Here is a 25,007-nt window from a genome sequence, read left to right on the forward strand (position 1 = left end):
AGGGAGGAAGTGAGCGCGGCTCTCTAGTCTCCGGAGCCCTGAGTTTCCAAGCCAGCTCCTCAGCCCAGGGGTTAGCCTCTCCCCGGGGCCCCAAGGGAGAGTGAGGAAAATGTGTAAGCTCAGACACCCCCAAGTCCCTTCTGGCTGCTTTAGAGAAAGAGGCAGAGCAGGAATTGGGAGAGGGAGTGACTGCAGAATTTACAGCCAAGCAAGGGTAGGATCATAGTGGAGGTGACGAGAAGTCCTCCCCCACATTCTCTCTCTCATATTCCTGCCTCCAGCTTTGCGGGGTTTGGTTTTGTTTTTAGGTTTTAAAATATATATATTTTGGGATGCCTGGGTGGTTCAGTGGTTGAGGGTCTGCCTTTGTTTCAGGTCATGATTCCGGGGTCCTGGGATGGAGTCTGTTTCTCCCTCTGCCAGTGTGTCTGCCTCTCTCTGTGTATCTCTCATGAATTAAAAACAAAACAAAACAAAACTTTAATTAAAAAAGTATATATATATTTTTATACATTTTAGTACATATATACTATATATATATGTATATATATATATATTTTTTATACACACACACACACACACACACACCCTGGAGTTGGGTTGCCATTCGCACCCACTGAAGTAGAATCAGAAATCTAGGGAAAGGTGGGACACCTGGGGAGGCTCAGTGGTTGAGCATCTGTCTGCCTTCAGCTTAGCCCATGATCCTTCAGGTCCAGGATCGAGTCCCACATCGGACTCCCTGTGTGGAGCCTGCTTCTCCCTCTGCCTGTGTCTCTCCCTCTCTCTCTCTCTGTCTCTCATGAACAAATAAAATCTTAAAAAAAAAAAAAAAAAAAAGAAATTCAGGGAAAGGGAAAAAAAAAAGGAAGAAAGAAATCATGTCCAATAAAGATGGCCCTCAATTAAAAAAAAAAATGAGGGGTACCTGGGTGGCGCATTCTGTTAAGTGTCTGCCTTGGGCTCAGGTCCTGATTTCGGGTTCCTGGGATGGAGCTCCACAACGGGCTCCTGCCTCAGTGGGGAGCCTGCTTCTCCCTCTCCTTCTGCCCCACCCCCCATGCTCTTTGTCTCTCTCAAATAAATAAAATCTTAAAAAGAAAAAAGCAAGAAAGAAAAACAAGAAATTCAGAGAGGAAATTTTGACTAGCGGTTTCCTTTTTGATACTTTTGGCAAGGGTTGCAGGCTGAAACCAGAGCAGAGAGACCTGGAGGTGTGGACGGTGAGTGAGAGCCAGCTGGGAGGCTGGAACCCATGGGGGGAGGGGCAGGATGATCAGAGAGAGGACTGCCCCAGAGGAGCCCTGCTTCCTGTTTTAAAGAAAAGTTGTTGGTTAAATGAGAACTGTTAAGGACATCTTCCAGAGTGCTGAGGATGACGGTAGAAGAGCAAGGGATGTCTCAAGAAAGTTAAAATCAGTACACAGAAACTCAGAAGGATCTTATACATTTAGTTTTGAGCATATTAGCAGATGGTAAAGGTTAAATGTATATATATTTTTAAAGATTTTATTTTTGGGGCAGCCCAGGTGGCTCAGTGGTTTAGCACCGCCTTCAGCCCAGGGTGTGATCCTGGAGACCAGGGATCGGAGTCCCCTGTCAGGCTCCCTGCATGGAATGGAGCCTACTTCTCCCTCTGCCTGTGTCTCTGCCTCTCTCTCTCTCTCTCTGTGTCTCTTTCTCTGTGTCTCTCAGGAATAAATAAATCTTAAAAAAAAAAAAAAAAAAAGATTTTATTTTTTATTCCTGAGAGACACAGAGATTGAGGCAGGGACACAGGCAGAGGGAGAAGCAGGCTCCCTGCAGGAAGCCCGATGCGGGACTTGATCCAGAACCCGGGATCACCCCTGAGCCGAAGGCAGACGCCCAACTACTGGGCCACCCAGGTGTCCCTGGTTGAATCTATATTTTGTGTGAGTTTCAGGTCTTTTTTAGCACCTGATGAACTATTACCACTTTTCTATCTCAGGGGCCAGAGGGCAACTAGCTTCTTGAGCAGGGAGGAGGGTCCAGAGTAAAAGAAAAACTAGATCTTGTGCAAACTCCTACTCATCTTTCAAGGCCCATGCAAACCTCTCCTTTACAGAGCCTTTCCTTCTGCCTGTGGCTCCTCACCACAGGCTGATTGCAGTTATACTGCATTGAAATTGCTTATTTATCTCTTTGTTCTTCCAGGTTCTGCTCCCTTCAGAGCAAGGTAAAGCTAGCACGGGCAACCCTCTTGGGTCCCCTCCCTCCTCGGGAGCTTTTTTTTTTTTTTTAAGATTTTATTTATTTATTCATGAGAAACACACACACAGAGAGAGAGAGAGAGAGAGGCATAGGCAGAGGGAGAAGCAGGCTCCACGCAGGGAACGCAGGGTACGAAGCTCCCGAGGAGGCTTAGCAGTTGACAAGCAGTTGACAAGGAAACTTGTCAACTGCTTCGTACTAGCACTTTGCTATCACTCAATAAACCTTGCTTTGCTGCCTACAAAAAAAAAAAGGTGAAGGTAGCACAGAGTCTGATCATGATATGGGAAATAACTGTATATTGTGTGTGGACAACCAGCTCCTGGAAACCGAGTAAAAAATCATTGAATGGGGGGATCCCTGGGTGGCTCAGCCGTTTAGTTCCTGCCTTTGGCCCAGGGTGTGATCCTCGAGTCCCAGGATCCTCGAGTCCCAGGATCGAGTGCCACGTCGGGCTCCCTGCATGGAGCCTGCTTCTCCTATGTCTCTGCCTCTTTCTCTCTCTCTCTGTGTCTCTCATGAATAAATTAATAAAATCTTTAAAAAAAATCGTTGAATGCAAATGGCTGAACACAGGTGCAGGGTAGAGATTTTCAGGAGAACCTCGAGTTGATACAAAGGCAAATTGCTCTCTTTCTTCTCGCTGGAAACTGGGGTGGAAGGGGGTGGGGTGCAGTATGGGACACTTGGTTAAGATGAGGGAATCCCTTTAGAAAACTTTTCTGTCAATTTTTCTCCAAAAAATTTCAAGTAAAACTTAGAATCAAACAATCCACTTCCTGCAAGCTTGAGCAATTCTGATTTTCCAAGACCATGGTGAAAGATTCAATTGAGAAATGTCATCCCTCTCTAGAGCTGTACCTAGACAGCTATCTTCTTTACTCCTATGTCTGTTCCAGAAGGTAAGAAAAATTCAGACTCACAGGCCCTTTGAACTGTAGTCATCTGCTCATCTGGAAGGTGAAACTAAAACACACACCCCCGGGCTCCCTAGTATGTATCTGTGGGATGTCAGAAAATTGGGGTTCATTCCTTCACCTGCTGTACCTGTCCCTTTACAGAGCTGTCCCTGGGTGGGCTCAGAGACTGGATCCGTGTGTGCTCTGGTCACCTGCACAACATTCCTATATGTCAAGGAGGGAGAGCTCACAAACAGGGGTTGGTTCCATTAGACATCAAGGCAAGCTTCCTCAAGTAAAGTCAGAGTGGCTCAGGCTGGGCAGGCTGCATTTGCTCTGGAGCCTGGCACTAAATGAAACAAGCTCCTTCCTGTGTTCTAGGCACTCCACTAGGTTACTTTCACGCACATTCCCGCCTTTTCTAGTAAAAACAAACAACAACCACAAAAGGAAGCTTTTTTTTTTTTTTTTTTAAAGGAAGCTTTTGAAGAGCTTCATGGCTTATTCCAAGTCATCCAGCAGAGCCAAGCACTAACCACCATAGCACCCATCTCTCAGGTGCAGTGGCCAGTCCACTACCACCCAGTTCTCCAAAAAGGCTGCAGATGGCCACAGGTATAGACAGTGACAAGTATTTTTTTGAAAAACATTACAGGTCTTTTTTTTTTTTTTTAAGATTTTATTTATTTATCCATGAGAGACACAGGCAGAGGGAGCAGCAGGCTCCACACAGGGAGCCTGATGTGGGACTTGATCCCAGTAGAACAGGATCACGCCCTGAGTCGAAGGCAGATATGCTCAACCACTGAGCCACTCAGGTGTCCCAACATCATAGGTCTTAAGGACTATAATAAACTCTCTAACTCTGGAACTATATACTGGAAAATACAAGTCATTTGCAAACAGAAAATGATTGTGTCTTGTACAAAACAATGGGGCCCCATTTTAAACTTCCTCTTCCCCAGACCACACAGCCTCACTCACCTACCTGTTCTGTGCAGAGCAGCCCCCATAAGCCACCAACCCCCAGTTTGGGTGTAAGGTAGATTCAACCTCTGGAACCTCACTATAAGTCATGGGTCCGTGTGCTCAGTAAATGTTTGCAGCTCTGTGCTGGGAATGTTATCCTAGGTCACATTAACAGGGCAGATCATTGGCAGCCTGTCCAGGTCTGGCCCAGGGGTCAAGTGGGCATTTTGTTCTCAGAGTAGGGGAGGGAGTAACTAGAGAAAACTCACCTGGTGTTCATTGCTGTGACATTTTTCCTGCTTTGTAGACTCTGTCCCTGCTTATGAGCAGTGACCAAATTTTATACTTAGACATATATTTTAAAGACTTGGACTCTCAATTGTTCAGCTTAGCTTTCTGAGACCTGCCTGTCAAACTTCTTGGCTACCAAATACCAAAAGATAGGAGGAAGGATGAGATTAATGATAGACTAGAGAAAATGAAGGAATGCCATGTGGCATTAGGGTAGGTGGCCCTTGATAACTATAATACTTTACATGCATACAACATGCTTCCTCTGTGCCATGCACTGTGTTCAATATATTCCCTTGTTCAATACTTGATTCTTATTTCATTGACAAGGAAACTGAACCCCAGAGGGATTAAGTAACTTGTCCAAGGTTACCTAACGAGTATGTGTTAGAGCTGAAAACATACATACCCTATATCCATTTTTTCATGAGCCAAGGTCCCCATTCCCCCTTTCTGTCTCCCAGACTGTAATAACCATTCTTACAGGTTTAGAAATAGAAGATGGATGGCCTCTGTCCTGATGTTCTCTGGAGCGAACACAATTCTATTTCTTCCTCCTCTCTTAAAGCTTTTCTTCTTTCATATCCCCACTATTCACCAATCCAGAGTTTCATCTATATTTTACCCAACTGGCTCTTGGAACCACATAATTCTTGGCTGTTTTCCTGGGGGAAAAAAGTTTATAAAGAGAATAGAAGTGGTACAGCTTGCTGTCATTTGAATATTAAATGTATAAAGTCAGCTATAAACAAAAAGAGGAATTGAAGGCTGAATCCAAAGACAACTTAAAGAACCTAAGTTTTGAAATAAAGTACTTAAAGACTCTGGGCATGAGGGGAAGAGGGGCTTGAACTCAGGACCCTGAGATCAAGACCTGGGCCTGGGTGGCTCAGCTAAATGGTTGCCTTAGGCTCAGGTCATGATCCCAGAATCCTGGGATGGAGCCCCACATCAAACCCTGAGTTAGGCTCCCGCTCAGTGAGGAGTCTGCTTCTCCCTCTCCCTCTGTGTGCTCTCTCTCTCTCTCAAATCAATCAATCATCTATCTATCTATCATCTATCTATCTATCTGTCTTAAAAAACAAAAAAAAAGACAAGTCAGAGGATTAACCAACTGAGCCACCCAGGCCTTTTCTTTTCTTTTCTTTCTTCTTTCTTTCTTTCTATTTTATTTATTTATTCATGAGAGACACACAGAGAGAGGCAGAGACACAGGCAGAGGGAGAAGCAGGCTCCATGCACCGGAAGCCCGATGTGGGATTCGATCCCGGGTCTCCAGGATCGCGCCCTGGGCCAAAGGCAGGCGCCAAACCGCTGCGCCACCCAGGGATCCCTACATTTTTTAAATGTTGAGAACCCCTAGGCCATTCTCCAGCCCCCTATCCTCTAGGTCCTGCAAAAGCTTACAGTGTCACCTAAAAGACAAGGCCACCCAACCCAAGGGAGAGGGACGGATTCTGTTGCAACTACTCAGGAGTCAACACTTCAGGGTACATGTGCACCTGGGAAGGTTGATCTTGAGTCCATTCAGCTCCTCAAATAGATGTCATTTACTGAAATTAGTCATGAGACATTTTGCAAAAACAGATACACTACCTAGAAGCTAAGGAATCAAAAACAAGGCAGGATCCTGAAAAACGGGAAATGGACATTAAGGGAAAAACCGTTGAAATCCAAATAAAGTCTAAGAGTTTAGTTAATGGCAAAGTGTCAGTGTTGGTTTCTTAGCTTTGACAAATGTGCCACTGTTACTGGAGGCTGAGAACATTAGAGGAGCCGGCACCGGGGTGTAGAGGGTGTGTGCCAAATCCCTGTACTGGCTTTGCGTCTTTTCTGTAAATCTAAAATTATGCCAAAACAAAAGGCTTTCTTTTTTTTTTTTTTTTTTAAGATTTTATTTATTTATTTGAGAGAGCACGTGCATGAGTGTTGGGGAGCGGCAAAGGGAGAAAGAGAAGCAGGCTGATGCGGGCTTGATCAGAGAACCCCAGGATCATGAGCCGAAGGCAGACGGGTAACTGACTGAGTCACCCAGGCGCCCCAAAAAGTTTATTTAAATTTTTTTTAGAGGCGGTTCAGCGTCTGCCTTCGGATCAGGGTGTGATGGTGGGGTCCTGGGATGGAGTCTTGCATTGGGTTCCTTGCCTGCCTCTCCCTCTACCTGTGTCTCTACCTCTCTCTCTCTCTGTCTTTCATGAATAAAAAAATAAATAATAAAAATAAAATAAACAAATAAAAAATTAAAATAAAATAAAGTTTTATTAGAACCAGTGAATTGACATGTATTCTCCTAGTACTAATGAAGGGGCCCTGCAGGACTTCAACTCCTTTGAGTACGGTAAAACTTGCTTCTCTTGCTGCCTTTGAACCTTTGTGTCAATAAAGGTACAGACAATGGGTTGTTTGCGCTTTCTTTAAAGAGACAAAACCAAATGCAGAGCCATTTACTGCTCTGGGTCAAGGCCAAATGAAAAAGAGAGGCATGTGATGGTATCTTTGCACTTTTCAAATGAATCTTTTCCTTTTGTTGTTGTGTCCTTTAGCCCCTGTTGAATATACTGGTCAAATGAACTGTCCCTGTTCTGCAGAAGCCAAAGGAGTATTGAATTTCTTAGAACCTTGATACACACAGATGAAAGTCAGGAAGTGTTGCAACTCCTCTCCAGAAAGGGGTGGGCAGCCACAGGATTGAAGGAAACATTCATCAACAAGACCAGGAGGATTTCCTGTCCACATGCTCGGTGTCTCAACAAGACTTAAACGGTTCATAAATGTCCTGCCTTAAAAAGATATTCATAGGGATCCCTGGGTGGCGCAGCGGTTTAGCGCCTGCCTTTGGCCCAGGGCGCGATCCTGGAGACCCGGGATCGAATCCCACATCGGGCTCCGGGTGCATGGAGCCTGCTTCTCCCTCTGCCTATGTCTCTGCCTCTCTCTCTCTCTCTCTCTCTCTCTGTGACTATCATAAATAAATAACAAAAAAATTAAAAAAAAATTAAAAAAAAAAGATATTCATAAAATTAAAAGCACTGGGATTACTAGTCCCAGCAAACCAAAAGACTTCATTTCTAGAGGCTAAGGAAGCCTGCCCTGTGCATCCAGGGTTGGTTTCTTTGTGATGACAAATGTACCTCAATCATGTAAAATGACAACATTAGAGGAAACCGGAATTGGGGGAGAGGTGTACACAGCTTTCTCTGCAAGACTAAGATGAAACTTTGATTTCATTAGGGAAGCAAAAATATATAGATTTTGCTCTTCACTCTTTCCCGTACCCTTAGGAGTTTGTTTTTTTGTGGTTTTTTTTTTTTGTGTGTGTGTGTATGTGCGTGTTTTTTACCTTGTGAGACTATAAAAGGTTGTTTTATAATGTTTGCTTTTCTTTTTCCAGTATAGTTGGTGCTAGAACAAGAGTAATTAGCACTTTTTTGCTAGAATCTGCCTCTTGACTACAGCGTGGGAATCTATAAACTCTGACACCAAGCAAAGCAAGGGAACACATGAGTCTCTAACAATGAGTGTCAGAATCATAGCATCAGAAAGCCAGAATTCCTGAATTCTATTCTCATTCTTCTCCTGAACCATTCAAAAATCTATTTAGTCAATAAACAGGGGAATATAAAGATGAGCCAGGGGCAACCCTGGTGGCGCAGGGGTGTGGTGCCGCAGCGGTGTGGTGCCACCTGCAGCCCAGGGTGTGATCCTGGAGTCCCAGGATCAAGTCCCACGTCGGGCTCCCTGCATGGAGCCTGCTTCTCCCTCTGCCTGTGTCTCTGCCCCGCCGCCCTCTGTGTTGCTCATAAGTGAATGAATAAAATATTAAAAAAAAAAAAAAAAAAAAAGATGAGCCAGATGCAGTCCTTGCCTTCGAGAAGCATATGGAGATCCAGGCAGGTGAGTCTTAACTGCCAAGTGTCACAGGTGTTTTGCTGGGAGGACTGATTGCATGGGAACAAAGCAGGTGCAGAGTGGGGTGATGTTTGAAATGAGTTTAGAGCAGTGGTTCTCAATGGTTGGGACTAGATCTTGGCTCTCAGCAGGCATTGGTAATGTCTGGAGACAATTTCAGTTGTCATAGCTGGAGGGGGAGTGCTGCTGGCATCTAGTGGGTAGAGGCCTGAGATGCTACTAAAATCCTACAATGCACAGGACAGCTCCCGACAGCAAAAAACTGTTCAGTCCCAAATGTCAGTAATGCCAAGGTTGAGAAACTATGGTTTCACCAGAGAGAAACATGCATTTGCCTAGCAAACTCGGGGGTGGGGGTAGGGGACAAGCACATGCCAGGAGAAATGGTAGGACTGGAGTAGGGGATGGACAGATAAACTGGGAAGGTAATCTATGGCCTTAAGCTGATTATTTTGTCCTTTTGAACCTCAATTCTCCCAGCTACAAAATAGTGATGCTCTAATAGTAAATGACTCATCTCTTTTCCTGGTATCAGAAGAAAATGCCACTGATAAAAATTATGTCCCTGGGACCTGTGTACTTCCAGCTGCCCTACTCAAGCAGACTGGTTCCTCAGCTAGTAACACATTGACAGGAAAACAAGGACAGTGTTTGGGAAATGTCACTTAGGGCAAAAGGTGGGTGAAGTATCTGCATTAAGTGAGGATTGTGTTGTGTGGCGTGTAACAAGAACCTAGCCACCATGGTATTTCTATTTCTCACATAACTTGAGGCCAGGAAGTGGGTAATCTAGAGCTAGGCTGGGGCTTAGGGGTCACTCCATGATGCCATCAGAAACCCAGACTCCTTTTATCTTTCCTCTCTGATATCCTAAGTGTGTGGCTTCCTTCCTCATGTTGTGAAATGGCTGCTGCTTTCTCCACCTTTTGCCCTTTTATCAGCATTCCAGGCAAGAGGAGGGGGTAGGAAGGAGGAAAAGGGCAACAGGCAAAATGCAAAAGGGAACCCAACTGAGTCTCCATTTAACAAAATTTCCTGGAATCCTCTCTGCCTAGAACTTCCACTTATCCATTAGCCTGAACTGCATTATGTCCATAGCTTCAGGGGAATCTGGAAGCTGAGTGTTTTCAGCCAAGCACCTTGCACACATTTTTCTTTTCTTTCTTTCTTTCTTTCTTTCTTTCTTTCTTTCTTTCTTTCTTTCTTTCTTTCTTTCTTCTTTTCTTTCTTTCTTCTTTTTTTCTTAATAAGGAAGAAAAGTAGAAGAGATCCTGTGTAGGTAATTAGAAATATTGCCTTAGTGTCTTAAAATGAGCACATTCCAGGCTTTTGTAATGGGTCCAACACAGACCAACCTTATGTTGAATTCTGCTTTTAAGAAAATGGTATTATGGGGGCACCTGGGTGGCTCAGTCAGTTAAGCATCTGCTTTCAGTTCAGATCATGATCCCAGGGTCTGGGGATTGAGCCTGCAATCAGGCTCCCTGCTCAGAGGGGAGCCTGCTTCTTTCTATCCCTCTGCTCCTCCCCTCCCACTCATGCTCTCTCTCTGTCTCTCAAATAAACAAAAATATTTTTAAGTATTTTTTTTATTTATTCATGAGAGACAGAGAGACAGAGAGAGAGAGAGAGAGAGAGGCAGAGACATAGGCAGAGGGAGAAGCAGGATCCTCACAGGCAGCCCATGTGGGACTTGATCCCAGGACCCCAGGATCATGCCCTGAGCCAGAGGCAGACACTCAATGGCTGAGCCACCCAGGTGTCCCAAAATAAAATTTTCTTCAAGATTTTTATTTATTTATTTCAGAGAGAAAGCACAAGCAGGGAGAGGAGCAGGGGGAGGGGCAGAGGGAGAAGCTGACTCCCCACCAAGCAGGGAGCCTAATGTGGGACTCCATCCCCAGACCCTGGAGTCCTGACCTGAGCCCAAGGCAGATGCTTAACCAATAGAGCTACCCAGGTATCCCATGGCTTCTGCTTCTAATGAGCATGTTGAAATCCAACTGGAAAAAAGATACAGGGCAGCCTGGTGGCTCAACGGTTTAGCGCACCTTCGGCCCAGGGCGTGATCCAGGAGACCCGGGACTGAGTCCCACGTCCGGCTCCCTGCACGTCTGGCTCCCTGCATGGAGCCTGCTTCTCCCTCTGCCTGTGTCTCTGCCTCTCTCTCTTTCTGTGTGTCTCTCATGAATAAATAAATAAAATCTTTTTTTTTTTTTTTTTAAATTTATGATAGGCACACAGTGAGAGAGAGAGAGAGAGAGAGAGAGAGAGGCAGAGACACAGGCAGAGGGAGAAGCAGGCTCCATGCACCGGGAGCCCGACGTGGGATTCGATCCCGGGTCTCCAGGATCGCGCCCTGGGCCAAAGGCAGGCGCTAAACCACTGCGCCACCCAGGGATCCCAAATAAATAAAATCTTAAAAAAAAAAGTTGAAAAAAAAAGTTGAGTAACAACAAAGAGTTAAATAACTATCTGAAATAGTAACATAAGAGAACAGTATACTACTAGTGGGAATGTAAAATGATAAAACGAGTATGGCAAACTGATAGTTTCTAAAGAAGTTAAACATACACCTCCCACATGATCTCACAATTTCACTCCTAGGTACTTAGCCAAAAGAAATGAAAACACAAAGATTTCTGTCACACAAAGATTTATACACAAATGCTCACTGCAGCTTTATTCACAAAAGTCAAAACTTGGGAACAATTCCATTTCTCAACCTATATCGCAATGGTCAGTCTCACTGAGAGTAAAATGGGATCAGTCGTGGGCATGAAATGTACAGCATAGAGAACATAGTAGAAGGTATTGTAATAGTGCTGTATGGTGACAGAAGCTACACTTGTGGTGAGCACAGAACAACATATGGAATTGTCATTTACTATGTTGTACACCTAAAGCTAATGTAACATTGAGTGTCAACTATCCTTTAATTAAAAAAGAAAAGTAAAATTGGATCAAATTTTGGTAATGTTTCTCATTTGAACAAAAACATGTTCTTAGTTGGGAGTGTTAAATTAGTTGAACAAGGAGGCCATGAGACTGGGGTGGGTTTAATGTATCAGTAGCCTGAGTAAACAAACTAAAATTTAAGGCTGTAATGCCTCAAGATTAAGAAATCAAAACCCAAGGACAATCAATCACAAACAGCCTACTAGGCTTTCCCTAATAATGCAACTGGTTTTTAAGCCACAACAAATCAGATAATTCCTTGCTTTGCTTCCACTGCTTCTCTGTAAGTCTTTCCCTATAGGGTGGTACGCTCCTAACTACTTCAGGTGTGGCACTGCCACATTTGAGTTTTGCTCAAATAAACTCTTAAAATTTTTAATATGCCTCAGTTTATCTTTTAAAAGGAAGAAAGTTCTCTATTAAATCAAGCTTATTAATTGTTCCATTCACATCTTGTTTGTCCACTCCAGCTGCTGTTTCCGATAGAAGTGTATTTGTCTCCCATGCGACTATGGATCAGTCATTCCGACCATTTATTTTCAGGCTTTGTTTTGTACATTTCAAAATGATGCTACCAGCATAGTGCAGGTCTCCTTTGGGTGGCAGCCGCTCCGGAGCAGAGTACAAAAACGCACTGGCTGGAGTCAATGGTAGGAAAAAGCGTTTATTTTTTATTTATTTTTAAAGATTTTATTTATTCATGAGAGACACAGAGAAAGAGAGAGGCATAGAAACAGGCAGAGGGAGAAGCAGGGTCCATGCAGGGAGACCGACGTGGGACTCGATCCCGGGTCTCCAGGATCATGCCCTGGGCTGAAGGCTGAGCCACCAGAGCTGCCCTAAATAAATAAAATCTTAAAAAAAAAGAAAGAAAGAAAGAAAGAAAGAAAGAAAGAAAGAAAGAAAGAAAGAAAGAAAGAAAGAAAGAAAGAAAGAAAGAAAGAAAGAAAGAAAAAAATGGCATGAAGTGAAGTGGCCCATTTCAGTGAAGTTGTCAAATCTTTCATCATGTAAATAATTTTCATGTCTCTCTTTTATAATAAACTAATGGTACCCAAGACAAACGAACAAAGACCCAAAATGTTTTTACCTTATTTATAAAGATTTATGACTGGTAGCTTGTGCCTTTAATCAACATAAAAATACCCTCTTTGGGGGATCCCTGGGTGGCGCAGCGGTTTGGCGCCTGCCTTTGGCCCAGGGCGCGATCCTGGAGACCCGGGATCGAATCCCACATCAGGCTCCCGGTGCATGGAGCCTGCTTCTCCCTCTGCCTGTGTCTCTGCCTCTCTCTCTCTCTCTGTGACTATCATAAATAAATAAAAATAAATTAAAAAAAAATACCCTCTTTGTCCTTTTTAATGCTTTTTCCTTAAACACTACTTCCTGATACTAATATTGTCACATATTCTTTCTTTCTTTGCCTGGTAAGCTATTCTCCATTCTTTCACCGGGTCTCAACTGTATGTGTCTTAACTGTAAAAATATAGCTAGATCTTGGATTATTTTTTTTTTAAGATTTTATTTATTCATTTGACAGAGAGAGAGAGAACACAAGCAGAGGGAGTAGGAGAGGGAAAAGGAGACTCCTGGCTAAGCAGGGAGCCCCATGTGGGGCTCAGTCTCAGGACCCCAGGATCATGACCTGAGCCAAAGGCAGATGCTTAACAGACTGAGCAACCTAGGTGTCTTAGATCTTGGATTTTTTCACTCAAAAGAGGCTTTCTCTTTTACAATGATAATATAACGCACACATTCATGTTTATTTCTTATAACTATATATTTGGCCTTATTCGTACCATACTATTTCATGTTTTATACTTACTGTGTTTCTTGTGTTCTCCCCTTTCCTTGTAATTTCTGGAAGGATTATTTCTTTTTTCTTTTTTTTTTTTTAAACACAGGGCTTAAAAAAAAAATAAAAAATAAAAATAAAAAAAAATAAAAATAAACACAGGGCTGGGCTCACAGGAGATACTCAACAACTGCTAGCTGTCTTACACTGCTTTACATTCCAGATTATTATTCAGTCAGACACACTGAGTTGTTGAAGTTTCCTGCAGTTTCTTTCTTTCTTTATTTTTTTTAAGATTTTATTTATTTATTCACAAGAGACAGAGGGAGAGAGAGGCAGAGACACAGGCAGAGGGAGAAGCAGGCTCCATGCAGGGAGTCTGATGTGGGACTCGATCCCGGGCCTCCATGATCACACCCTGAGCCAACGGCGGTGCTAAACCGCTTAGCCGCCCCGGCTGCCCTGGAAGGATTATTTCTTGTTCTTTATCTGTTTCACTTGCTCTCACTGTCTTTGTCTTCCTTAATGTTTTGGTTTTGGTACAAGGAGCTTGAATCTTTTTTTTTTTTTTTGGTTTGAAACATTTTTGTTCCCAAGGTCCCTAAAATAATTTAGTAAAGCTACATACCCCACATATATTTTTAAATTTGACATTTAAAATTCCTCATCATAATCTTAAACAGTGTCAAAGGATGTCATTCTTTTATTTTTTTTTTTAAGATTTTATTTGAGAGAGAGAGCAAGATCAAGAGAGATCATAGAGGGAGAGGAAGAGGGAGAAGTAGACTCACTGCTGAGCAGGGAGCCAGATGCAGGACTGGATCCCAGGACCCTGAGATCATGACCTGAGCCCAAGGCAGACACCTAACCAACGGAACCATCCAGGCACCCCTAAAGGATGCCATTTCTAATGTACCTGGGATTACTGACATTTTAAAACAAAACTTCTTCGCATCATTCTTTTAAATGTGTTCAATGAATCTGAATACCATTGTTATTTGCTAATCATCATCACACATTTTAAAATACAAGCTGAAAAAAAAGAATAAAATAAAATATGAGCTGAGGATTTGACTAAGAATGGCTGGCTGGGGTGGAGGGTTGGTATGTTCCAGGTCTGAGAATTCAACTAAACATTGCTAATAGAGCAGTTACAAATATTTGCATACATGAGAATTTAGCAAAAGTATTCATACTGAGGTTAGTGGGAGCCTATTTTCTTACTGTCAATGAGTTAAAATTATGAAAAGAGGGAAGGTTAGAATAAACTCTTTGGTGTTGAATTGGATTGGAGTTATTGGTGTGCACCCATGAGCTTTTAACATAGATTAATACAGGGCAGCCCGGGTGGCTCAGCGGTTTGGTGCCGCCTTCAGCCTAGGGCCTGATCCTGGAGACCCGGGATCGAGTCCCATGTCAGGCTCCCTGCATGGAGCCTGCTTCTCCCTCTGCCTGTGTCTCTGCCTCTCATGGATAAATAAACAAAATCTTAAAAAAGAAAAAAAAAGATTAATATAAAAATAGGTTTAAATGTACGTAAGTCTGTCTCTTTCTATATCTCTCTATATACACAGCTATGCATACACATGCACATAAATATATTTCCTAATTCTATCCAGTGAGAGAACCTAGAAGCAAAGATATCCCAGAGCAATGAGCACACCTAGAGCCCATATCTCTGTCACTAAATATCATTCTCCACTAAAAGGAGTCAGTACTCATTGGAGAAATGGCCAATGTCAAGGCTAGACCTGGGAAAGAATTTGGAATATCTGTTTCTAGCAGACAACAAAGACGTGATCAAAGACATGTCAAAGAGCACACATGTCAAAAAGAGTCTCCCATATATGCTACAACAGAGATAGCCTTGAACACATTATACTAAGTGAAATGAATCAGACACAAAGGGATAAATATTATGTAATTCCATTTATATGGAATTACCTAAAATAGGCAAGACTCTATATAGTCTTCATAGAGACACAGAATAGAAGATACAGAATAGAGGTAATTAGGGCCTGAGAGGTTGGGGGACTGGAGTCATTGTTTCATAGATAACAGAGTTTCTGCTTGGGATGATGAAAGAGTTCTGGAGATGGATAACCAATGGTGATGATTTTCTTTTCTTTTTTTTTTTAAGATTTTATTTATTTATTCATAGACAAAGAGAGGCAGAGACATAGGGAGAGGGAGAAGCAGGCTCCATGCAGGGAGCCCGATGTGGGACTCGATCCCGGGTCTCCAGGATCACACCCCAGGCTGCAGGCGGCGCCAAACCACTGCGCCACCGGGGCTGCCCTGGTGATGGTTTTCTGACAATGTGAAGGTACTTGAGGCCACTGAATTGTATGCCCAAAAATAGTTACAATGGTAGATTTTATGTTATGTTCATCTTACCACAATTTAAGACGGGGGGGGGGGGGCTCTGAGGGCACCTTAGTACTTCAGTTTAACTAACTGGCTTTTAGTTTTGGCTCAGGTCATGATCTCAGGGTTGGGAGATCAAGCCCCACACCTAGCCCTGTGTCAAGTTCCATGCTCAGCACAGAGGCTGCTTGTCCCTCTCCTTTCCCCTTTGCCCCTCCCCCCCACTTTCTTTTTCTCTCAAATAAATAAAATCTTTAAAAAGGGTGGGGGCCTTTCATTGGCCAAATCTGAGACAGTCTGAAAATCAAAATAAATAGGGCAGCCCCGGTGGCCAGTTTAGCACTGCTCTCAGTCCAGGGTGTGATACTGGAGACCCGGTATCAAGTCCCGAGTCCGGCTCCCTACATGGAGCCTGCTTCTCTCTCTCTGCCTGTGTTTCTGCCTTTCTCTCTCTCTCTGTGTCTCTCATAGATAAACAAATAAAATCTTTAAAATAAATAAAAAATAATATAGTAATAGATTTTTAAACTAATTTAGCAATTTTAAAAGTAAAATAGGACTTTATGAGTTGATAATTATATGAATAAATAAAAGGGAAGTTCTACTGTACAGAATTCTGAGTAATAGGGCACCTGGGTGGCTCAGTGGCTGGCTCAGGTCGTGATCCCAGGGTCCTGGGATGGAGCCCTGCATTGGGCTCCTTGCAGGGAGCCTGCTTCTCCCTCTGCTTATGTCTCTGCCTCTCTCTGTGTGTCTCTCATGAACGAATAAATAAAATCTTTTTAAAAAATGATCAAGATATTTTATATCTTTTGTTTTCATACTAAGTCTTCAAACAGAATATTTCACATTTGCAGCATATTTTAATCAGAGTAGCCAATTTCAAGTGCTCAATAGCCACATGTGTTAGTGGCTACCACGTTAGAGCAGTTATAAATTTTAGTTTCAGATTATAACTGCCTTTTGTTTTGTTTTACACTGACATTTATTTTGACTTCATGACCTACGGCTTCTCACCACTGTTTCTTGCAGTTCACAAAGTCTAAGAACTTTGTGTTTTATATATCTCTTATCACAAGTGTCTAGTAAATGTTTTGAAATATTAATGGCACCTGATGCAAGAATGATCAGATTACTCTTACAAAGAGGATATGAAACTGTTCAAAGGTTTGGAGTTGAGTGAGATTTCATGGATAGTAATCTGCACTGGGTCAACTTACTGTTTTTGAGCATGATTTTAAATGTTTATCAAAAAGATAAAAGCCTTGAAAACAAAGCTGGGGGAGTCAATTTGGACATTCCATTTCTACCCCATTAATCAAGACCAAAATGCAATCCATCCACCTTTTCTCCTCTGCCCCAGCATCTTGTGCCTTCTCCACATGGTTACTCATGTACACCCTGCTGGACTAACAGGGGCCTCATGGCATTTTCTTTTTCTGCCTACATGATTTAAATTTTAGTTTCATTGAGACCTCTTACATAGTGCCAGATAGTCTCTTGGTGTTCAAAACTGGTAACTTAAAAAAAAGGTTGCATGACAGTTACCTGACTTTTCTCAAATCTCTTATAGATTTCTATAAAGGTGTAGGTCTCAACCAGAAGGCACTCTAAACACTTCTTGCAAATGGCCAGGAGGCTAGGAGTGAGCCTCCCATCCGGGGAGGCACACTAGGAGCTGGATACCCCCAAGTTGATGAGAGTTACAAAGGAAGCAGGCTTGGGGCTCCTGGGTGGCTCAGGGGTTGAGGGTCTGCCTTCCACTCAGGTCATGATCCAGGGGTCCTGGGATTGAGTCCTACACGGGGCTTCCCGCAGGGAGCCTGCTTCTCCCTTTCCCGGCGTCTCTGCTTCTTTGTGTGTCTCATGAATTAATAAATAAAATCTTAAAAGAAAAAAAAAAAAAAAGGAAGCAGGCTTCATTGTCCTGCGGAGTCTCTGATCACACAGTCCACCAAAGCAGTATGCGCTCAGGGCGCCCTCAGTTTCAATAGTTTAGCTTTGCCAACTTGGAGGAAGAAAAGTGCCCGTGGGAGGCTCATGGCCCACTCCCGGGAGTAACAGAAATTGTGCCCCTTTAAAGGGCCTGTGTATCAAGCTCCTTCTTCCCATCCTGTTTCCTCCCCACCAAAATATAATTGAAGAGCTAATCTGACTTCAGGACATGGAAAAATTACTTGGAACCATTGTCTTTTCACCTTTTGCCTATTTCCAATCACCAAATGGGAGTTTCACTAATCTTTGCATCCCTGGACTCTAGTACAGGCCTAGGCACAGAGGAAGCAGTAACTGCTTGCTAAAGACAGCATCGCTTTGTAATTCTAGGGAATTTCACATTTTTGTAATTTGCTTCAAAAAACTGAACATCCTGTGTGTGTGGTGGTGGTGGTGGGGGTGTTTCCTGGGATTGAACCATTTTAATAACCTTGTGCCTAAATTTGCTCCCTAGCTGCCAGGGCAGGAGCCTCCAACTTACCCGCGTGCCTGGGGGGCTCAGGGTAGACCTCCGGGGACCCTGGTTTTAACAAGTGAAACGAAAAGAGTATACTCATAGTAGGAAATGTAGAAATGCAAATTAAAATTGCATGTATTCCTGCCACTCCCGAGATCACAAAGCCCCGGTTTATGAAAGCCCCGCCAAGAGCCAAGCCTAGTTTTAAAACGCGCGATTTCAATTCCTAAAGACTCTTATTTAGCAGGATTTCTTTGCAGGCTTGTTGCTCATCCAAGGCCTGATTGGCGCTCGCTGTCCCCCCGCCCCCTCCCCCGCCTCCCCTCCCCCCTCCCCCCCCATGCCTCCCCCGCCTCGATTTTCCGCTCCGCTCGGGGCCCCGACGTGGCGCACGAGATAACTGGTTGGGCAGAGGTGACAACTGCTGTCAGTGTCGGTAAAAAGCCATCAGTCTGGAAATCTCTCCTTTTGGAATCAGACTCAGCGGTTCCGGGGGCGGGGGGGAATGCGTCAGCCTAGCGGGTAAAATCCTTTCCGGGAGGAATCTCCGCCGGGCCCCAGACACCCCCCAGCTGCGGCCCCTCCTGCGACGCGCGGGCGGCGGCCGCCACGCTGGACGCTCCGGCCCCGCCCCCTCGGGGCCCGCCGGGCCAATGGGCGCCGAGAGCGGCCGTGCGTCACGCGGCGCTGGCCAATCGCGGAGGGCCACGACCGTAGAAAGGCCGGGTGCGGCGGAGACAGCCCCGTGGACGGCGGCGGCGCGCAGCGGCGTGTAAGCTGCGGGGCGATGGTGGTGGTGGCAGCCGCGCAGAGCCCGGCCGCCGGGGCCCCCAAGGTGCTGCTTCTGTCCGGCAAGCCCGCGGCCGCCGCCGCCGCCGCCGGAGCCCCGGCCGGCCGGGCTCTTCCGCTCATGGTGCCGGGCCCGCGAGGGGCCAGCCCGGAGGCGGCCTGCGGGGGTCCGCCCCAGGCGCGCAAGCGACAGCGCCTTACGCACCTGAGCCCCGAGGAGAAGGCGCTGCGCAGGTGGGCGCGGGGCGGGGGCGGGGGCCCGGGTGGCCGCGCTCGGGCTCCGGGGCCTGGCGGGTGGGGCGCGGGGCGGGGCGGGAGGCCGGAGCCCGGGCCGCCGGGCCGCCGGGCCTTTGTCATCCCCCCTTCCGTTCTGGGTCCTTGGTGGTGCGTGGCGCTGGGCGTCGGCGCGCTGGGGTCGGGCCCTCTGCCGCGGGGCCCCAGGCGGACCTGTCATTCCGCTTTCCTGAACTTGCCCGTGTGCATAGACTCGATCGACCCACTTTTTTTTTTTTTTTTTTTTTTTTTGGAGAGGCGCGGAGCTGCAGTGGCCGTGGCTGAAAGGACCGAGCCGTGTGAGGCTCGCTAGGCAAACGGCCTCCGCGTCCGCTTCTGGGGTCGTTGGAAGCAGTGAGCGAGGATTGAGCCTCGTACTCCGCTCTCCGTAAATCTTAGTTCTTTGGGGACTCGTGGGTGCCTTTTGTGGTTTAAGTACCCACCACCTTGAGCAGACACGGGGAGCAGCCGTCTGGGGCTGCCCTGGATGTCAGCCAAGGTGAGAGGCCTCGGCCTCGCCCTTATTTGAGTTACACCGGGAGTAGCAAGGGGAGGAGGAAATCTCCTCTGATGCAAGATGAGTCGTAGTTGTGTCCAGCGGCCTGGATGCGACGGGGGTGTGGATGACGCAGTGTGGGGGAGAATGAAACGGTTCCTCAAGCCAGATCCACCAAAGGCTGTGTTTTTTGTTTGTTTGTTTTGTTTTTGTTTTATTGAGGGGAGGAGCCTGGAGTATATTTTACCTTAGTCCACCTTATATGCTGTAAATGAAAACGAAAGCACCAGCTGGTGGAGCTTTCAAATGAAGATATAAATAAGGTTTGAGATGACTTAGTGTGTGGTACGTCCCTTCTGTTCTCAGGAAACTGAAAAACAGAGTAGCAGCCCAGACTGCCAGAGACCGAAAGAAAGCTCGAATGAGTGAGCTGGAACAGCAAGTGGTAGATTTGGAGGAAGAGGTAAAACTACTTGAGATCAAACTCTTTTATCTCTTATTTCCTGTAATCCCTTCCTTGGTGAATGTTCTTAGGTTCGCTGCCCATCCCAAGTTGATTCTCTTTTCTTTTTTAAAAAAAGTATTTTATTTATTCATGAGAGACAGAGAGAGGGACAGGCAGAGGGAGAAGCAGGCTGCATTCAGGTAGCCCGACGTGGGATCCGGGGACTTCAGGATCACACCCCAGGCCAAGCCACCAGGGCTGCCCTGATTCTGTCTTTTTAGAATACGATTGAACAGTTAATTAAAAGTTTAAACTAAACTAAACTAAATAAATAAATAAAGTTAAACTAAAAAAATAATCTAAATTAGGTAATTAAGTGATTAAGTGATGAAGGTTGGTGAGAGCAGAAGTGGTTGACCCTCTGGCATTTGGTGCTAGATCTGTCTCAAAATTGTGAATTGCAACATTACAATGTTTGAGTTAGTACTAAGAAATTCATAAAAGCATGGTAGAAAATAGTTGCTTAAATCTGAGACCCTTCTTGGCTTGGCCAAAAGTCCACTTAACAGTTCCCTTCCCCTTCTAGGGCGTGCTTATTGCCTAATCCTAAATTATTCCCAGCTACACATCTTGAACGCATAAGGATTTTATATATGTATATATATACATTTTTAAAAACATGTTTTGATTTTATGGCCTACCATTACCACTTCTATTAAAACCTGCTAGTTTAAGATAGGATTTTTTTTTCCCTTGTCCTATCTAAAAGCCGCAAGTCATCCTTTGCTGAGGTCTATATTCGTAGTTGGAAGCATTGTGTTATTTGTGGCCCCATGAAATGGCACTTCTTATTTTTCATAACTATGACCTTTCCTTTGAATACCTACTGTGAACGTAAGCAGAGTTTTCCAGAAGGTCAAAGAGAAGGAAAGGAAACCAACTGTAGTGAAACGTCATCAGGTGGATTCTTAAGTGAAAGAACTGGATGTTTTAATAGCTTTTTCTGAACTTATTTCCAGAACCAAAAACTTTTGCTGGAAAATCAGCTTTTACGAGAGAAAACTCATGGCCTTGTAGTTGAGAACCAGGAGTTAAGACAGCGGTTGGGGATGGATACCCTGGCTACTGAAGAGGAGGCGGAGACCCAGACCAAGGTAAGTTGTCTCATTTATCTGATGCCCTGTATGAGAACTGGTTCTAAGTGACATGACCCCTTACCCTCATTTTTCAACTGTGTAGTGAATAGTATTAAATTCTACTAAAGTAAGTTACACAGCTCTCATAAGAGCAAGTGCTAACGGGGATCCCTGGGTGGCTCAGCGGTTTAGCACCTGCCTTCAGCTCAGGGCATGATCCTGGAGACCTGGGATCGAGTCCCATGTCAGGCTCCCTGCATGGAGCCTGCTTCTTCCTCTGCTTGTGTCTCTGCCTCTCTCTCTCTGTGTGTATGTGTCTCATGAATAAATAAATGCAATCTTTAAAAAAAAAAAAAAAAACAGAGCAAGTACTAACAAATACTGATAGCCAACAAAATGTACTATGTTAGCATTTAGGAGAACCAGAAAAAGAGAGCTGGTCACTTTTTTTTTTTTTTTTTTTTTTTAATATTTCATTTATTTATTTGAAAGAAAGAATGAGCAAGCGAGAGAGAGCATGAGCAGGAAGAAAGGGAGAAGCAGGCTCCCTCCCTCCTGAACAGAGAGCCTGATGCGGGGCTCGAACCCAGGATCTGAGCCAAAGGCAGATGCTTAACTGACTGAGCCACCCAGGTGCCCTGAGAGCTGGTCAAATCTAACTGAATGCTACTAAAACTGTAGTAGTACTTTGGTGAATATGAATGAGTAGGGAAAGGATTTATTATGATAGTGATACTCCTGATAAGAGGTAATTATGGGTTTTAGTATACAGACATGGCAAATTTATTGACAGCGCTTAAGTGGTCTAAGGTTGACAGTAGGGCACTTCTACTCTGCAAAGGTAATGTTTAGAACAAACTTTAAAAAATTACTGTCCCGGGATCCCTGGGTGGTGCAGCGGTTTGGCGCCTGCCTTTGGCCCAGGGCACGATCCTGGAAACCCGGGATTGAATCCCACGTCGGGCTCCCGGGTGCATGGAGCCTGCTTCTCCCTCTGCCTGTGTCTCTGCCTCTCTCTCTCTTTCTCTCTCTCTCTGTGACTATTATAAATAAATTTAAAAAAAAAAAATTACTGTCCCATGTCCCATGGGGATCCCTGGGTGGCTCAGTGGTTTAGTGCCTACCTTTGGCCCAGGGTGTGATCTGGAGTCCTGGGATTGAGTCCTGCATCGGGCTCCCTGCATGGAGCCTGCTTCTGCCTCTCTGTCTCTCTCTGTCTCTCACGAATAAATAAATAAAATCTTTGAAAAAAAAATTACTGTCCCAAAAGATTTGGGGCCCGAATTCACTGTAGAACTTTATTACTTAAGAAATGTATTGTGGAGGGGTGCCTGTCTGGCTCAGTTGCTGGAACATGAAACACTGGATTTTGGGGTTGGGAGTTCAAGCCCCACTTTGGGTGCAGAGATTACTTAGTAAAAAGTAAAATCTTTTTTTTTTAATATTTTTTTTTACTCAGTAGAAAGTAAAATCTTTTAAAAGATTTTATTTACTTGAGAGAGAAAGAGAGTATCAGTGGTGGGGGCAGGGATAGAGGGAGAGGGAAAAGCAGACTCCCCGCTGAGCAGGGAGCTCCATGTGGGCTTCAGTCTCAGGACAATGAGATCATGACCTGAACCCAAGGCAGATGCTTAACAGACTAAGCCATCCAAGTGCCTCTAAAGGTAAAATCTTAAAACTGTATTATGGAGAGGCAGCCCCCATGGCTCAGCGGTTTAGCGCCACCTTCAGCCAAGGGCCTGATCCTGGAGACCTCGGATCGAGTCCCACATCAGGCTCCCTGCATGGAGCCTGCTTCTCCCTCTGCCTGTGTCTCTGCCTCCCTGTGTCTCTCATGAAAAAATAAATAAAATCTTAAAAAGAATAAAACAGTATTATGGAGAATATCACTGAAGATTTAAGAATATCAGTCCTTCCCTTCCAGAATCTTAATTTGGGCCATAAAAATGTTTCATTGCACATAAAATGACAGAAGTTAGTCTTCCTTCTTTTTTCCTCTCTTCTTGAGGAAGACTCAATTAAACTGAAATAACGGAGGTAAGGGAAAGGTTTCAGCTCCAAAGCTTAGTTTTCTAGCTTTCTTGAACCTTGAGAATCACAGCTGCCTGGTGAGCATTTCCTTGAGGACTCAGCAGTTTGAGCGGTTTATTTATGTTGGTCTTTCAGGGGAACGGAGTGAGGCCGGTGGCCGGGTCTGCTGAGTCCGCAGCACTCAGACTACGTGCACCTCTGCAGCAGGTGCAGGCCCAGTTGTCACCCCTCCAGAGCATCTCCCCATGGATTCTGACAGCGTTGACTCTTCAGACTCTGAGGTAAGAGTTTTTTTGGATTTAGTGAAGAGCTGTGTAACTAGTTAATTCCTTCTGTTTGATGTCTGAGATCCCTGACCAGATGGAGGAGGGCAGGAAAGGTTAATTTTGGCTGGGTTACAGGTGAAGATCGACTGCCTTCCTATCTCCAGGTGATTTAGGACATAGAGTGAGGTGTAGATAAATGGGTCTGTGGGTCTCGGAGGTCATCCTATTGAGTGATGATTAATTTACATTGTGGGACCTAGTAGGAAGTATTCCAGGTAGATTCTCAGGCACATTCTAATGGTTGGATTCCATTTAATTTTTGTCTCTTGCAGTCTGATATCCTGTTGGGCATTCTGTTCAACTTGGATCCAGTCATGTTCTTCAGATGTCCTTCTCCAGAGTCTACCAGCCTGGAGCAGCTTCCAGAGGTCCACCCAGAAGGACCCAGTTCCTTACCGGCCTCCCCTTCTCCATCACTGGGGACGTCATCAGCCAAGCTGGAAGCCATTAATGAACTGATTCGTTTTGACCATGTATATACCAAGCCCCTAGTCTTAGAGATACCCTCTGAGACAGAGAGCCAAGCTAATGTGGTAGTGAAAATTGAGGAAGCACCTTTCAGCCCCTCAGAGAAAGATCACCCTGAATTCACTGTCTCAGTGAAGGAAGAACTTGTAGAAGATGACTTCATTCCAGAGCTGGGCACCTCAGATCTACTTTCATCCAGCCACTGCCTGAAGCCATCTTCCTGTCTACTGGATGCTTATAGTGACTGTGGATATGAGGGCTCCCCTTCTCCCTTTAGCGACATGTCCTCTCTGCTTGGTGTAGACCATTCTTGGGAGGATACTTTTGCCAATGAACTCTTTCCCCAGCTGATTAGTGTCTAAGGAATGATCAGTGCTGTTACCCTTTCCCTTGACCATTATACTGCCTGAAGATAGCAGAGAAGCCTGTGCTTCGTTTAAAAAAGCCAAAGTAGAGGGTGTACAGTCCTAGGGAATTCTTCTAAAGTATTTGTCTGTTCAAACCTTATAGGTCACCCCAAGTATTCTTTTGTCATCTAGCAGTGCAAGGTACTCAGATGTATTACTATAATCCAGAATTACAGCTTTTGAGGTTGTACCTTTATCTTAAGGGCAGTAGTTTGACCTAAATTCTTATGTAAGGGTCATTGGACAAGTGTCTTAGACGTGAAATTTGAGTGGCCCTTTAACATTTCTTTTCCTCCTTCTTGGCATCCCAGGCTTGCCTCCAATTTTAGGCCCTTTAGTTTGCTTCTGCAAGCAGAGAACACCTACCTGAGGGGGCTCCTTTCCGTCATGTACAGTTCAAGTAAAGATCAAGAATCTTTTGTATTACTATGAAAATTTACTATGTAAATGCTTGATGGAATCTTTCCCTGCTAGTGTAACTTTTGGAAGGTGCTTTCTCCATTTATTTAAAACTACCTGTGCAATTAAAAAGTGCAATGCAGTGTCTTTGTTCCTCGGTAAGTCTTACTGCTTTCTCTCCAGGTGTTTCACTGTTTATAATGATAGTAATTTATCCGACTTCAGTGAGCATGCCACTTTTTAAAGATTTTTATTTATTCATGAGAGAGAGAGAGAAGCAGAGACACAGGCAGAGGGAGCAGCAGGCTCCACACAGGGAGCCTGATGTGGGACTTGATCCTGGAACTCCAGGATCATGCCCTGGG

At 44.7% G+C, this 25,007-nt stretch overlaps 1 protein-coding gene and 1 long non-coding RNA gene across 2 annotated transcripts; one reads left to right on the plus strand and one right to left on the minus strand.

The window, feature by feature from the left end:
• Positions 1–9,547: 9,547 nt before the first annotated feature.
• Positions 9,548–18,163, minus strand: LOC121475683. The gene is made up of 3 exons (XR_005983794.1): positions 17,897–18,163; positions 13,084–13,164; positions 9,548–9,571 (listed from the first exon to the last, which is right to left on the minus strand). It is a non-coding gene; the product is annotated as an uncharacterized LOC121475683 (long non-coding RNA).
• A 443-nt stretch (positions 18,164–18,606) lies between these two features.
• Positions 18,607–24,784, plus strand: XBP1 (X-box binding protein 1). The gene is given in 6 exon segments (XM_041729448.1): positions 18,607–18,895; positions 19,797–19,893; positions 20,895–21,029; positions 23,178–23,213; positions 23,216–23,323; positions 23,641–24,784. Coding segments are annotated over 6 exon segments (1,170 nt in total). The 5' UTR covers positions 18,607–18,659; the 3' UTR covers positions 24,199–24,784.
• Positions 24,785–25,007: the final 223 nt, after the last annotated feature.

The sequence above is a fragment of the Vulpes lagopus genome, chromosome 14 (genome assembly GCF_018345385.1).
Source record: "Vulpes lagopus strain Blue_001 chromosome 14, ASM1834538v1, whole genome shotgun sequence".
Taxonomy (NCBI): domain Eukaryota; kingdom Metazoa; phylum Chordata; class Mammalia; order Carnivora; family Canidae; genus Vulpes; species Vulpes lagopus.